The 16,748-nt window shown below is 43.5% G+C and overlaps 1 protein-coding gene across 3 annotated transcripts in view; it reads left to right on the top strand.

Annotated features, from left to right (window-relative positions):
• MYO1E (myosin IE) overlaps positions 1-16,748 on the top strand; it is a 220,779-nt gene that overhangs the window by 75,546 nt on the left and 128,485 nt on the right. The window contains exon 1 of one of the 3 annotated variants that reach the window (XM_086321232.1): positions 15,087-15,149. The exons of the other annotated variants lie outside the window; for them this stretch is intronic. Within the exon in view, the coding sequence (XP_086177358.1) occupies positions 15,130-15,149 (20 nt within the window). The 5' untranslated portion in view covers positions 15,087-15,129. Of the gene's footprint in view, positions 1-15,086; positions 15,150-16,748 lie in introns of those variants that run through there. 3 annotated transcript variants of the gene reach the window in all.

The raw sequence follows: 16,748 nt of genomic DNA, 5'->3' as shown, positions 1-16,748 counted from the left end.
AGAGAGTTGGATACGATTGAATGACTGAGCATACTTAATGGCCCTATCATCATTTTGGTTGGTTGGTTTTGAGGCTCTTTTCATGGATGAGGAAAACGAGATTGAGTGATCTTATGTGACTGCTGTGGTCTTTTCACGAAGGTGACCTAACTTGTAAACAGTGGCCTTTTCCAGCATCTCCCACCCCCCGTCACTACCCCACACTCTACCTGTCACTCCTTTCATAGCATGCTGCCATTTCAAGGTGACAGATTAACGTCTCTGTTAATGGACCGAGGAGCCTGGTGGACTGCAGTCCACGGGGTTGCAAAGAATCAAACACAAAGACTGAACAACAGTTACACAGAAATTGTTTTTGGGGTTGACTGTTCTCTCCAGACATTTAGTGAAGTGCCTTAGTTATCTGGACACGTATTAAGTCTTATTTCACTAGCAGACTGACCTCTTCATCGGCTGATGTTCTGTTCCCTTCAAGGTGTTCCCGTTTCTAAGCTTTCCTGGCTTTACCTTTCCCACATAGATGCTCATTCTGCCCGGGATCTGCCTGAGGGGTGAGCCAGGTGCCATCCCCATTCCTTCCAATGGAAGTTTTACCTTTGCCAAGCAGTGGACAAGTTTACCCTTCTTTTGGTGTTCTTCGTGTTTTTTTAGAAACAGGTTTGAGGAGGGGGAAAGGTACATTTTGCAAAGTATTTATAGTGTGAGGGCATAAATAGGAGAAATTAATGAATTAAATGGTATCCCCATTCTCTCTTGATGTTATCACAGTAACTCATTTATATGGCACCACCAGTTTACAAAGGACTTCCTGTCTTCTATCTCACTGATCCCTCACTAACAACCCTGAGATGGTGGGAACAAGGCAGTTCCCCAGGCCACCCAGCCAGTACATGGCAGAAGAAGAATCTGAATCCATTCTTGAGGCTCCCAGTCCTGGGCTTTCCCTCTCTGCCAGGTCATGGCAAAATATGGACTTAGTGACATAGAGTTGGCTCAAGCGCCGAGAGTGGTTGTTACTTACTTTATTCCTTCCAGCATCCAAGAGAATCTTCTCAATTATAAATGAGAGCCTCCAGCTTGAACCCTGAAAACACTGCCTAAGAATCCTAAGTGCCTTACCCCACTTCCAGGCTCCTGTTAAATCTCTGAGGATCATGAATGCATCACAAACGAAGGGTGGCTTTTTAAGACTGCAGCCAATTGTGGTAAGATTTCCTAGGAACAAGGGCATTTCAGAGAAATGAGAAGGTGAACTCTAGTGACTGCCAGGTTGCCATAATATAAATGGGGTACTTACCTACTTTTAAGTACTCAAATGTCAATATACATAGTAATTTGGAGGCCACATTTTCCTCCAAAGAGAATGCTTCCTAGACTGTTGTGTACATCAACTTATGTAGGTCCTTAATTAAGGATATATATATTGAGGGGTAAGTAGGAGGGCTGTGCACCATGGCATGTGGGATCTTATTCCTCGACCAGGGTTCTGACCTGCACCCCCTGCATTGGAAGTGCGGAGTCTTAATCACTGGACCACCAGGGAAGTCTCAAGGAGAAATTTTAAAGAAATCCCAAGGATTTATATGCTGTCACTGCTAAAATGAAAAGGGGAGGGGGGAAGGTATAAAATAAGCCCTCTCAAAGAGTTTATTTCTATTACTCTTATTATGATTATGATTTTGTCATTTGACTATTCCCTTAAAGTTGGTCTATGAGCACTTCAAAAAAGTCTGCCCCAGTTCTTGAAAACCATACCTCCAACCCAAGATGAGCTTTTTTGGAATTTCTTTTAAAATTAGAACCCTGGAAGATTTACAGCTAGTAAGCCAACACGGATTTCTAGATGTGCCAGCTAGCTTATTGTCTTCAACCCGCATCAACTTCCTTTTACATCATGTGATCCACTTCCAGATTTCAAAAACTGTGACAGCATCAGGGGTAGATTCACTTCCTCCTGTGATTAAGTCACAGAAAGGGGTGGGTGGGAAGGATGGGTGGGTGAGAGTAGTGGTGAAGACATTAATGCTTTAAACTTTTGGTATAGTCTTCTGCCCATAAAGACGTAGGAAAGGGGACAGCTTTCAGCGTGGGCAGAGTGGCCAGAGCCCTGAGAACAGGAAAACCCAGTCACTCTCAGCCTACACCCGAGGACTGGTCTTGCCAGACCTACTGGTTGGAAAGAACCACCCTCCATTATATAGGAGAGATTCAAGGGGACCCAAAGCCCAGGTATTAAACATTTAGTGCAGCTTTACCTGGGGATAAATTATAAAGCAGCTAACTGGTCTGTAGGAAACAGTTGCTCAAAGGCCTGTTCAGCTTCTCAGTGGCAACAAAATAAATGTGACAAAGCTCTTACATTAAAGATTTAGGGATTCCAGTTAGGATATTTAAAACCTTATGCCAGGCAAGAGACAGTATCACATGCCTCACACCAAATTCTGAGTCTTACAGCTGAGCATTGAGTTTTTTTTTTAAGCAATATTTGAGGTGAAAGAGAGCAATTTTTACAAAAAACCTGATCAACTTCACTTAGTGGAATAGATTAGAGCTGATTGTTGTTTGACAAGGCTTGGGTTGGTGTTTCTGAAATGAAATTAACTACAGAGTTCTTGAAATGAGGTCATCAGGTTAGAATTCAGTTGTCCACGAAGATAAATGATTTGTGTGCCTTTCTCAGCTTACCTGGCAGCCAGGGGTAATATTTCACACTTAGGTGTGCTGTGCATTCACATTCTTTTTTCTGGTAGTCACATGCCCATTTTGTATTTTTATGTAATGAAAGAATGGAACGTTGTGTCAGCAAAATTCATTCTTCACACTGGAACTACTGCTGCATACTTAGGTAATTAATTTGTAAACCTATCTTAAAAAAAAAAATTAATGTATCCCCAGGGCTTGACACATTACCCGGCACAGCTATTATAGATGGAGTTAAAATGATTCAATCAGTGAATGACTGAATAAGTAAAAAATGTAGGATGATGTTCAAGGGAAAGATTATATAGCAGTTTTTATCAAAAGAATGCCATCTCTGAAATTACTGTTATCGATGCCAAATCTCATTTATGTTTATGAATCTTTTAGAAATTTTAAAGTATCTATCAATACTTTATAGCTCATTACTCTAGTTGCTGCTGCTGCTAAGTCACTTCAGTCGTGTCCGACTCTGTGCGACCCCATAGATGGCAGCCCACCAGGCTCCCCCATCCCTTGGATTCTCCAGGCTTCTAGTTAGCAGAAGCAAATTCTTAAATGTAAACTTTTTACCTAAAAGGTGTAAAACTTTTATTTTTCTAGTGGTGTTTCAGCAGTCATTGTTAAAAATCACTAGCCTACATGTGCATTTCAGGTACGAGCTTGTGTGATGAGGAGAATCTTTGGTCACCAAATAAGCTCCCTGGTCTTCCTGAGCTAATTTGCTGTAGAGACCGTTCGGGCTCCTTCCAAGGTTCTGTCCCAGTCACTCCAGCTGTGGAAGTGGCCATCTACTGGTGGCTGTTGTATAATAAAGTCCTCTGAGGTAATCGTGAGCATGGGTGCTCAGTCCTGTCTGACTTTACGATCCCATGGGCTATAGCCCACCAGGCTCCCCTTGTCCATGAAATTTTCAAAGCAAGAATACTGGAGTGGGTTGCCATTTCCTACTCCAAGGGACCTTCCTGACTCAAGAATCGAACCCAAGCCTCCTGAGTCTCCTGCATTGGCAGGCAGATTCTTTACTAAGGGCACCACCAGGGAAGCCTTCTGGGGTAATTATTTCCACACAATGATTATTAGCAAAAAGAAAATGTTGGCTGCCTCGGGTGGTAGCAGGCTCCCTCATGGGAACAAGAATGTCTGGAATGGGAGGTCAGGTCTAAAGAAGGTCTGCCCTCTTTGTGGCTCAAGAACAATTGCTGGCCACCTCTTTGAACTGTCTGGTTGGACTTCATCCTTTTTACACACATTCTTTGCCCTTGACTCCCTCGTCCCCACCTTGCTTTAAGCTCTCTGGTCCAAAAGGACTGACCCCACTTCCACCTTTTAAACAGTAATTTGTTCAATGGCACTGAAGCTAATGTGAGGAGGGGCGGGATTAGGGTGAGGATGAGACGCACGGGCACCTTGATGGCGGGAACCAGGGACACACGTCCCACATACAGCAGCTTTGCATCTTTCCACGGGGCTGTCTGGGCCAGTAAGAATCACCTCGACTCATACTTCTGGTTTTCAATTCAGCTTCTAGGAAGCATTATTTCACACCCTGTGGGGGTGGAACTGGGTGTCACAGGTGGAGGAAGACAGCCACCTCAGCCTGTCTGGAACCCAGCAGGTGGGAGGAAGCCAGCTACCCCGTCTCTGAGACACCCACAGAGATACTGTGTAGCCTTTGTCTGTCTGAGACACACAGCTTCCGAGAGCAATGCATTCTCTCTGAGTGCCAAATAACTGGGCTTGAAAATTTAATTTGTCAAAGCTGGTTGTCACAGTTTGATTAGAAACAGAATATTTACACAGTCTCAAAGTATCTCCCCACAAATCACTTAGTAGTTACCAGAGGGGGAAAAAATAGAAATTAGTGGAGAAATGGGACAGTACTTAATGAAGCGATATAAATGAATACCGCCCACAAACATGATGTCCATCCAGACGTGATATCCTGAGAAGGATGCAACAGCACAGGACTCAAATTCCAACATACAAAAGCTGAATCTAATTATGAGGAAACATCACACAAACCCAAACTGAGGGCCATTCTATAAAATAAGAATTCTTTAAAATGTCAACATCATAAAAGACAAAGGAAAGCTGAAAAGCTGTTGGAAATTAAAGGAAACTAAACAGATAGGAAAACTAAATACAATACGTGATCCTGCACCAGGAAAAAGAAAATCTTGTCGAAGGACATTATTGGGATAATTGATGAAATTAGGATATTGACGTGGATAAAAAGTATTGTATTAATGTGACATTTGTGGAAGTTGTTTACTCTGATTATATAAGAAAATTCCCTTATTGAGAAATACATACTGAAGCATTAAGGAGTAAAAGGGCATGATGTATACAATCTATTTTTAAATAGTGTAGATTTAAAAAAAATAATACATATATATATAGAGAGAGGAAACAAATTGGCAAAATGTTATAGATTGATATAGAGTATAAGAATTCTTTTTTAAAAAACTTTTCTGAAATGTTGAGATTACTTCAAAATAAACAGTTTTTAAAAACCATGCTTTTGTGATCCTACCATCAAAAACAAACTTAACAATATGCCCAGTTGTCTCATTTACCCTGGGATGGCTTAGCAATCAGCTGAAAGGGCTGGAATGCGACTTCCAGCCCCTGCCTGTCCCCCGATCCATACTCCTAAATCGTATGGGTGCATGTGGACAATTCCTGCTGAGACACCAACCTGCAGGTCAACAAGTCCGGGGAACCGCCAGGCGAGATTGTTCTTCGCATCACGGCCTGAAAGAGCCAAGAATTCTCTCAGCCACAATAATGGTGGACGCAGATTGAGGTCAGTAGGAAAACAGATCTGTTTTGGGTTGTAATGTTGCACATAATGTGATGAGTGAACAGAAAAGAATGTACCCCAGTGAAGGGACGGCCTGTGAACTCCCAATCTGGTTCTGAATATTCTTATGATGCCCAGCGTAGAAAACAGGAAACATCAGTTAAAATGGGAAATGGCTGTGGGCTGAATGACTGTAATTCCTCGTCTTACTTAGAAGTTGGCATGGAATAGGCCTTCATCCGCAGCCTGACATCTCCTGAGCTTCCACCCCTTGATAATTTTGCCCTTTCTTAAGGGTGGTGCATTACCAAGCAGAGAGGCTTTTAGGCTGGAATTGCTACCTTTAAGTATGCTGAGAGATTGTGTTTTTAAAGAGCTGTTTGTTTTTCTCTGTCTCTCAGTTAAAAGCAGCCTGGCTCTGCCTCTGCTTCTGGTTCCCTCCTCCTGCCCCCTCTCTCTTTCTTAAGTAGGCGAGATCCAGCACACGGAACGACTCACAGCCCAGCTTAATAATAACCCAGCAATAAATGACATAGCCGTTATCATGCTAGACGGATAAACAGAGGGACAGTCCCCAAAGCTGGGGAGCCCAACCTGAAATTTACTTTTCGGTCCTCCCCGTGTCTCCACCACTCCTTTGGGGTTCTCTAAAGTATCAGGGAAATGTTGCAGATAGTCCAAGCTGTAAAATGGAGATAATTATTCCTGCTCCCTGCCTGCCTGCCTGGCTGAACTGCTTTAGAACTCACATGGGATGATGAGCAGAGAGGTAGCGAGACTGTGAAAGCAACCTACAAATAAGAGGCGGTGTTATTTCTCTTACTGGGTGGGGATCTGACTAAAGTAGTCTGGGCTCATTCCCTTTGGAAGGAAGACAGTTTTCCTGTGTGACCTGGGCTGCACCCTCTGATGGGCAGTCCCATCTTGACTGCCTATTTCCTGTCTCCGGTGCCAAGTGCCTGCCCTTCTGGCCTTCCCGAGGCCACCTCTTGTTTTTCCTATCGCTCTATCTGTTGGTTTTCTGCCTCATTAGTGAGAAAGGAAGCTTGATAAAAACTGGAGTCTAGTCTGAATGGTCTGCAGGTGCTACCCCAGTGCTTAGTGTTTGGCTCCTGGTAGGCACATAACTATTGGGAGGAATGAATGAATGAACCAATGGATAAAATGCTTCTCATCCTATTTTCTTATCTCTTGTTGGCTCCCTGTTCTGCTCAATCCTGCGCACACCTATGATGAGAACTCATAGTAGCCAATGGTGGTCTCTTGGCCCATTTCTTGCTCCTGAGCTCCAGAACTCCAGATCCAAATGCCCAATGCCTATATGAAAAAGATGAGTAAAAAAGGGATTATGAGTGTAGATTCTGGAAGCAGAATATTTGTTCACTGGTATTGATCTGGGGCGAAGGTTATAACTTCTTTGTGCTTCTTCATCCTTAAAATGAGGGTTAATAATAATGCCGACCTTTTAAGTTTGCTGAGACAATTAAATGATTTAATGCATGTAAGGGCTTACAGGTGGTCCTAGTGGTAAAGACCCACCTGCCATTGCAGGAGACAAAAGAGACGTGATTTGATCCCTGGGTTGGGAAGATCCCCTAGAGGAGAGCATGGCAACACACTCCAGTATTCTTGCCTGGAGAATCCCATGGATAGAGGAGCCTGGTGGGCTACACAGCCCGTAGGGTCTCAAAGAGTCGGACACAAATGAAGCAACTCAGCACGCACACATGCAGTGTGTGTAAAAGAGCTTAGAACGTTGCTTGGTATATAAGGAGCCATCGGTAGAGCTCACTGTGGTTTTCATTCTTGTTTAGTGTTCCATCTGGGAAATTGGGGGTGATTTTTTTTTCATATAAAGGGGGGCTCTCTCTATGTACTGAATCCTGCACTGTTTTCTCCCAACCAAGTGCAGATTTCTTCTCTGCCTGTGGTATTTGGACTATGGGTACCCATGCCTCTCTGCTTAGCACTGGGAAAGTGCATTCTCCATCCAGCAAACACGGCAGCTAAAGCATTCATGGATTGTGTAGCCACCTTGATCTGCAAACTCCCATTCTCTCCCCTCCTCCGCCACCCCCACCCCAGCCCTGGGAGGATACTGTACAGGTTGACTCCTCAGGCTCTGACTGCTAGAAATTCAGTCCCTTCTTTGGCTATGTGGATATGCTTTAGGCAGCAGGTGGTGGGTTATGTTCAGATAAGAGAAGACCCCCTTCTAGCGGGGAGGCCCCTGTTCATGTTGCAGTCTTGTTTGTAACTGTAGTCCTGTCACAATTCAGTTGAGATTTTCATCACCCTGGTCAGGAAATTCTCGGTGAAGGTTACTACAGCAACCTTCACTCTGCTCTGGAAAGCATATCACTTACAATGGGGCCTTTCAGCGGCTGGGCCCCGAAGCCGGGCGGTGATTCTGTCCATTCAGAACACAATGGGGCAAAACAGAATAGAAAGGAACCACACAGTGTTTTTAGGCTCCCGCTGCCATCTGTGGCATTGCATATTGTTGTCCATCTTTACGTCCAACGTCAGTTTTGTTTCTTCTGTAACAATACACTTTTAATTTCACAGTACACATGCCTGCCAGTTGAAGTGCATTTCATGGAAGTTTAAATAATAGTAACAATGCTATAGGGGTGTACACACTCGGCCAGGAAGTGCTGTGGAAATAGCTTTGAGAAAAGGTGATACAGGCTTTTGATTTAGAGACAAAGGATACACAAATTGGGTTTGTTTAAAAATACTCAACTTACTCTTCAAAACTAATTCTTTTGCCTTGGACTCCTGTAGATTTTTTTAAGGGAGAAAAATTTAAATGACAGAAAATCAAATCACTCTTGCCTTTATTCACGGCTACTCAAAACCCACCCACCAGACAGAATTTACCCAGTGATAGAAAATGGTTGGTTCACTTACATTTTTTTAAAAAACAAAAACTAGAGAATGTTCCAGAGGTATTTTCAAAGCTGAGTTTATATATTAAGCATATGAGCTATAGTTGTACCAAGAAAAAGAATTGTGGTTTTCTTAGAATGGAAGTTGAAAGAAAACTCTTCTCTTCCTTTTTTTTTCCTTTAGAGCATTTATGATATTTTATTTATTCACACGGCTTGCCCTCTGATCAAACAACTTTTCTTTGTTGTACGTTTATATCTCTAGGGTTGTTTTATGTCCATGCCTTCTTTAATGTTTCCCGTATGTTTAATTTAAATCATTTGCCTTTTATCTTTCTCCGGGTTGCAAGCTCTTTCTCTCTTTTCTAACCTTTGTACTCCTCTTGCTGCACTGAATTAAAAAAAAAAAAATGAAATGAGATTTTTTTTCTAAGTGCAAAGCTAAGATACTTCTGTATGTTCAACCCAGCCAACCTCCATCAAGCAAATGGTGATTCCATTTTGCTTTTGATTCCAATGAACCTTCACTGATGTGTGTTCACTCCCAGGTATCTCTGGGTGTTGGTTATTTGATCAGTAAGTAATACTGTGCTTTTGGCCCAGCTCCCAGGAAGAGAAGGGGTCACAGCCAGCGAGAACCTTAGAACTGCTGGCACTACATTTCCTCATTTTTTGGGTCTCAGGGTTCAGGTAGAAAGGGAGTTTTGTGCACTTGGGAGCAAAGCATAGTACAAATCCTTTCTGCATTTCTGCAACCAGAAACCATGCAAATGTTTTTGCAAATCCACTTGTGGTCTTGCTGGTAGTTTTTGAGCATAGCCCTCTTTGTGAGGCAGTGATGTTGACCTCTGTTTTCTATTCACTGTCCTGCCCCAAAGTGAGCACCCTGTTTTCTCTGTAACCGGGTGGGCATACTCGTCTCTACCTAAAACAGAGAGGCGCCAGCCTAGCTTTGCCTGAATTCTTGCACAGAGTGATTTTGGTTACTCCTGCTTTGGGATCACTTATGTGTCAGCTCCAGCCCCCTTAAACGCTCATTCCCATCCCTGCGACAAGGAAGAACTTTGCAGGGCTGGGAGCGGCTGCCACCTGGCTTCAGAAGCTCTGGAGCAGGTTCCCCCAGCGGATCCCTAGCTGGGGCCGTTTTGGCAGTTCATGTCTTTCTTGCCTATTTTGTCAGTGAGGATTTCTGTGAGGTTATTTTTAACCTGAGTGTCCTTACTATGCTGAGAGATCTTTGTCACACAAGGAAACCATGCCTCATCTATCTACTCCCCAAAGAATTTTGAACGAGAAGCCTGAAGACTTACTGAAGGTGTGGGGCTCTGGCCTTGAAATTGGCTATAGGAAGTCCTTTGAAGGCAGAGGCACAGTGTCGCAGGGTGGCTCCAGCCCTTTGGCCTCTCACAACACCTGTTATCTTTGTAGCCATCAGTCCTGTGAAAGTGAAGTGAAAGTGTTAGCCGCTCAGTCGTGTCTGACTCTTTGCAGCCCCATGGACTGTGTCTGACTCTTAGCAGCCCCGTGGACTGTGTCTGACTCTTAGCAGCCCCATGGATTTTACAGCCCCAGGAAGCCTGCCAGGTTTTTCTATCTGTGGACTTCTCCAGGCAAGAATACTGGAATTGGTTACCATTTCCTTCTCCAGGGGATCTTCCCAATCCAGGGATCAAACCTGGGCCTTCTGAATTGCAAGCAGGTTCTTTATACCATCTGAACCACCAGAGAAGTCAGGGAGTCAATCCTATCCATGCCTAAAATGCCCCTGTTGAGAGTGGTGATCTCTGTTCCTTCATCCATCTTGCCAGGGGGACCTAAAAGGCAGTTTCAGGTGCTACTTCTGAAATCTTGTTATCAGAGAACAGCTGCCTTGACACACTTTCACACAGTGGGGAATACATTTCGTTTGACTTCCAGGGCCTCCATGGAAGCTTCTCTGGGTTTATAAACCCACCAGTACAGATCTGGACTCCATGACTGTCTCTGGCCAATTTTTTCGTCTCTTACACAGAGATCATAGTACTCCCCATCCCCAATTCTACAGTTCTTTTGAAACCAGATGAAATGAAGCACCTAACAGTGTTTAGCACATAGTAGGTTGTTAAGAAAAGCCATGCTCATTCCCTGCTCCTGAACACTGTGGACCACACCTCTTAATGAGGTGGGTTGCCTTTTTGATGCTGTAGTGTATTTCATGGAATACAATGAGCAATGGGTAGCGATCACAGAAACTTTCTTGGATTTTCTATGGAGTTGTGAATTTTAAGCTGGTATGATTCCCCCTGACCTCATAATCAAGTCAGATATGGTTAACTTGTGTTTTGATTTCAATTTTAGTTGTTCTGGCAGAAGAAAATTACTATTGGAAGGAGTGCCATGGAATTCTCCAGGGACCTCTAGTTAGATTCCAGCTTTCCAATTTCTGCGGTCATTTCCCCCCATTTTCTGGAGATTGCCTTTCTCCTTTACCTACTTGTTTCAATTTTTTAAGCCAATGCTTTGACTCCCCCCCAGCCGCCACCCCCATATCTTGGGTGGAAGGCAAGGGGTTCTAGGAAAGTGGTCCCCAAAGTGTGAGGTCTGTGCACCTTTGCCTGCAAGGTAACTCACTGGAGAGAAGGTTTTAAAACTTTGATTCACATTTACCTTAATATTAAAACTAAGAAGAAATTAAGCTCTTTAAATATTTACTATCTGGATGGATACCAGTGGCCTGATGCAGTCCGACTGCTCAAAGGTCACGGTTCACAAATGATCATGTTTATTAGTTGAGGGCTTTAAAATATTTAAATACCTAGACTCATTTGATTGTTTTTCCTGGAACCTCTGTGGGTGATGAGAACATTTGCTACATATAGGTTTGCTGGGGAGGGGCTGGTGGTAGAGAGCCAACCGCTGACTGGGAGCTGGAAGGCCCGAATTCTAGCCCTGGTTCTCTCACTACGTAACTAGCACCACAGACATGTACCTCCTTTCTGGCCTCAGCCTCCTAATCTGCTCAGTAAGAGCTTTGGACTGGTTGATGGATAGGCAAGGCCCCTTCCAGCTATAAAATGTTCAGGCCAGAATGTAAATGTAGCAGTATCGTGCCCCGTCCTTATGCCTCTTCATTTGTAGTCTGTGTCAACCCCTCCACTTTTTTACCTGTAAGCCATCTGTTCATGGCTCAAGCCAGCCAGTTTTTTAATTAATTTTTTATTGGAATATAGTTGCTTTACAGTGTTGTTTAGTTTCTGCTGTACATCAGAGTGCATCAGCTATATGTATAGATGAAAGGTGAAAGTGAAGTTGCTCAGTCGTGTCCGACTCTTTGTGACCTCATGGACTGTAGCCTACCAGGCTCCTCCATCCATGGGCTTTTCCAGGCAGGAGTATTGGAATGGGTTGCCATTTCCTTCTTCAGGGGATCTTCCTGACCCAGGAATCAAACCCGTGTCTCCCACATTGTAGGCAGACGCTTTACTGTCTGAGATACCAGGGAAGTCTATATATGTATAGATATATCCCCTCATTTTGGATTTCCTTCCCATTTAGGTCACCACGAGCACTGAGTAGAGTTCCCTGTGCTACACACTAGGTTCTCATTCGTTATTTATTTTATACATTCGTGCATGCACGCTTAGTTGCTCAGTCATGTCCAACTCTCTGCGACCCCGTGGACTACAGTCCACCAGGCTCCTCTGTCCATGGGGTTTCCCAGGCAAGAATACTGGAATGGGTTACCATTTTCTTCTCCAGGGGATCTTCTCAACCCAGGGGTCAAACCCATGTCTCTTGCATTGCGGGTAGATTCTTTACCGCTGAGCCATCAGGGAAGCCCGTCTGGTTTGTACCCTAGACCAACACTTTATGGCTGCATTTTGCCCCTGGAAGAACATGACATCTCTGTGCAGCAGGTCAGGCCAGATCAAGCAAAGAGTCTAGAAATGCCCTTGCCAAAACCTGGAGAATATGCTGAAGGCATTTCTCAATTCTGTATGTCTGTCTTCATTGTTGGCTAGTGACTGTGGTGCTTGGGGGACACCTCTCATCCCTGAACTTGGCTTCTATCCTGGACTCAGTCTCCCCCATGGCTAATCCATGACAAAGACTGTCCGGTGCCCCCAAGGTACCCTTGATCACACTCCGGGCCCTTCCCGCCGCCTACCACATTCTGAAACACTCATCCTGGGTTTTGTCATTTATATATGCCCAAACAGTTCATTTTTCAGAAAAAGTAAATTAAACTTTAAAAAAACACCAAATGAGTTGATTTTCTTGTGTTGTCATACCTCTACTGTTTTGCATGACATAAATAATACATGTTTTGTAATCAGGGCAGAAAGATGCTGTGAATGATAGTGAGTCCTGGAAGACTGTTTTTAATCAGGTTGATATCAATTCTACTGAAGTCTTTTAAATCTTTGCATAATTTTCTTTTTCCTCAAAACAGGGTTTGAGTTAGAATTTCTTTCATAGTACAGAGTAATAGTTCATTTCTAAGTGACAAGGAATTGCTCAATTATCTTCCTTTTTTTATTTCCATTTCAATTAACAGTATGAACAAGAGCCATCAATGCCAGTATTTCTAGCTGCTCTGCCTGCATCATTACTTTGACTTCTTAATTCAGTTTAAGAAATTTACTGAACAGCTACCATTGCTTCAGGGACTATCATTTTCAAACCAAAAATTAGGATACATTGTCTGATAGGACTTTTGGTCATAGATTCATTAACCAAGAAAACAAAATCCTATCAGAGGTGCAAAAACTAAATCACATTAACATATGTATTTAATAGACTACCTGAATTGTGAAGAATTAAATTCCATGAAACTGACCTTGCCAAAGGTCACAGAGGTAGAGTCTATACTTGAACCCAAGTCTGTTCATTGTAATCAACTCCTTGAAAACATGAGTAATGACAGGTAGGTCCCTGAAGGGACTGATAAATGCTTGTCATGTTGTCAGATTAGCAGAGGTGCAGCTGAAAAGACAGAGACTGACATCAATGTGACTCTTCAGTTGTTTGATTAAAATATAAATAGAGACAGAAATAAAATGAGCATTTGTCACATAATGGAATTTCAACCATTTGATTTATTTTGTAGCTTGAAATGTCCTCACCCTGTGGTCAAAAGTAGCCTGTTTTCCTTACCTGGATGCCAGTGGACAGTTAAGAGAGAACTGTCTTTAGAGGCAACTTCTGGAGAAGACCCACTCCAGTACTCTTGCCTGGAAAATCCCATGGACGGAGGATCCTGGTAGGCTACAGTTCATGGTGTTGCAGAGTCGGACATGACTGAGCGACTTCACTTCACTTCATTTCTCTTCCCTTTGATCTTCTGGGCCAGGAGCATTAGGAAAGCTTCAGAAACTTTTTTACTTGGGGCCGCCCCACCCCAAGCCCCTTCCCCGACCTTGTCCCCTTCTGACTGCTGTCATGGTGAGGTATTTAGTTCTCTCTTTATTTATTTATTTTTGGATTTGTCCTCCTTGGTTGAGACTTCTTTATTCCTTTTTTTTTTTTTTTTTTTGCATTATGGTTCATTTTTATTTTTTTTTAACTTTTTATTTTGCATTGGAGTATAGCCATTTTGTTCACTTGAAATTATCACAACATTGTTAATCAGCTATACCCTGATACAAAATGTTTTTGGTGTTAAAAAATAAATAAAGATAAAATTCAAAAAAAGAGTGAAGGAGAATCCGTACCCTCCCCCCCAAAGACTTTGTCATTGTTGTAGTTTGTGGGGATGGGGGGAAGCAATGTTGTAACAGTTTCAGGTGGATAGCAAAGGGACTCAGCCATACATACGATGTATCCATTCTCTCCAAACCCCCCTTCCATTACAGGCTGCTACATAACATTGAGCAGAGTTCCCTGTGCTATACAGCAGAGACACTGTTTAGTTCTGAGATGAACCAAAGCTGCCTGGAATTCACTGGCCCAACTAGTACTGATTGAGCATGCTTACATGCCAGGCACTGATCTGCAAGCTGGGGACATGGCCAGGAGTAGATGGGCTCTCAAGGCCAATGACCAGACTGCTTCCTCTGTGGACTCCCAGGTGCTGAGCTTTGCACAGGGTACCTGTGTACCAATAATAAAAGCAGCCACTTCATGCTGTTCTGTGGAGGAAAAAAAGTTGATATGTGGCAAGCAGTAAACATTCAATAAAACAATTACTATGGACACTAGCATTATTGCCGTTTCCAACAGTCACTTACCTTATTACAAGACGCAGTAGGTGTAATGATTAAGTGCAAAGAAAGCTGGTTGGCCCGGGTTTGAAGCCCAGCTGCTGCGGTTGGGCAGTTTATTAATAGTTAACTTCTCTGTGCTTCAGTCTCCTGCCTGATCAGGCTGTGAGGATTAAATAAATTATCATGTATATATATACGTAGGGCTGACTCATGTTGATCTATAGCAGAGGCCAACACAATGTTGTGAAGCAATTTTCCTTCAGTTAAAAAATACATGCTTGGGGAAAAAATGGTCACGTATGAAATGTTTAGAACCGTGCTAGTATGTAATAAGAATTAGCTGTTGTGTCAGAAGAGTATTTTTCCCAGAGGAGAGAGCCACCATCCTAGTTTACCCTAGAGACTGGAGGGGAAAAGGATGGAACAGTGCTGGTAATCCTTGCAGGAAGCACTTTCCAGGAGAGAAAGAGGAAATCGTAGGTGCCCAAGAGAGAACTTCCTTGTCGGCCTCGGGACAAGCCGTTACTCCAGAGGACTGATCAAATGTCTCATGTGTGGCTGTTTTCCCAGGTGAGAGGACTAGAGGAGTGTTCTGGGGACCCCTGATGGAAACTGCAGGGGATTTGGGACATGAATACAAAACAGTTTCTACTTGTAAAAGGGAAACCTCGCCTCTCTTCTGCTGTCCAAAGGGGGATCTCATGTGCGGAGAAAAATACGTCTAGGAAATAGAAGTGATTTAAATTCTTTATGGCTAGGTTTGAAATTGGTGGGAATAAGCACAGTAGAGAATGGCAGTGGGGCCCTCATGCGAGGGACACAGCAGCAAGGTATACTGTAAAGTCCCTGTGTCTGTACTTTTTTTCTTAATTTTCATTATTTTTTGGCCACATCACTCAGGATGCAGGATCTTTGTTCTTCAACCAGGGATGGAACTGGTACCCCCTGAAGTTTTCACTTTCATGCATTGGAGAAGGCAATGGCAACCCACTCCAGTGTTCTTGCCTGGAGAATCCCAGGGATGGTGGAGCCTGGTGGGCTGCCGTCTATGGGGTCGCACAGAGTCGGACATGACTGAAGCGACTTAGCAGCAGCAAATGTAAGAAAGTTGTCAAAGGGGTTGAAAATGAAGTTTAGGAAACACTAGAGTAGAGTGTATATGAATGAAGGCCAGAGCTCATTGTAACCCCCTGGGGTGGACATACCACTTCTGGGCAGTGGTGAGCGAGGCAGGGTTCCTGCTTCAATGATCTTAACGAAAGTGAAGTGAAAGTTGTTCAGTCGTGTCCGACTCTTTGCGACCCCATGGACTATACAGTCCATGGAATTCTCCAGGCCAGAATACTGCACTGGCTGTGCAAAGGCTGTGATACAGCCTTTCCCTTCTCCAGGAAATCTTCCCGACCTAGGAATCGAACCGGGGTTTCCTGCATTACAGGCGATTCTTTACCAACTGAGTTATCAGGGAAGCTTTCACTTTTCACTTTTTAAAAAAATACTGAAGGGATTTTTAGATTGGAAGAGATCCAAGTTGAACATGCCTTTTACAAATTGATAGAGAAGGAAATGGCTACCCACTCCAGTTCTCTTGCCTGGAAAATTCCATGGACAGGGGAGCCTGGCGGGCTGCGGTCCATGGGGTCACAAAGAGTTGGACACCACTGAGCGACGAACATACATTTACAAACTAAAGAGGAGGTTACCTTGCTTTGCAAACTTGCGACCTGATGTGGGCAGTTTAATAGGAGCTGCTTGTCAGCCAGGACACTCACCCGTATCCTGTTTGGGATGGGGGTGGAGAAAACAGCTACAAAAATTGTCACAGCAAACCCTCTAGAACTGGGAAATTTGATCAGCCTCAGCAGTAAAACCACTGCACAGAAATTCCTGATGTGACATTAGTACATGGTACGATGCTTCCAGAATAACCGAAGCTTCATAATCTCTTTGATGATTTACACAGTGATCTCACATCTGTAAAGGGCATAGAGTGGGGCCTGGCTCCTCAGAAGTGCCTTGTGCCATAATCCATCAAACCTCAGATGCTCCTGATTATAAGAGCTGAGCTGTGATACAGCATTGGTTATAGGACACACCCTAATGTCACATTGTAAGAATATGAAAAAATGCATCTTATTCATAGAGTTGATGGAATATGTTAACTGTTCC

Source organism: Bos grunniens, chromosome 10, assembly GCF_055505025.1.
Source record: "Bos grunniens cultivar Pamir isolate PY7600 chromosome 10, Bosgru_T2T1.0, whole genome shotgun sequence".
In the NCBI taxonomy this organism is placed as follows: Eukaryota; Metazoa; Chordata; class Mammalia; order Artiodactyla; family Bovidae; genus Bos; species Bos grunniens.
This window is presented reverse-complemented; position numbering and strand designations above follow the sequence as displayed.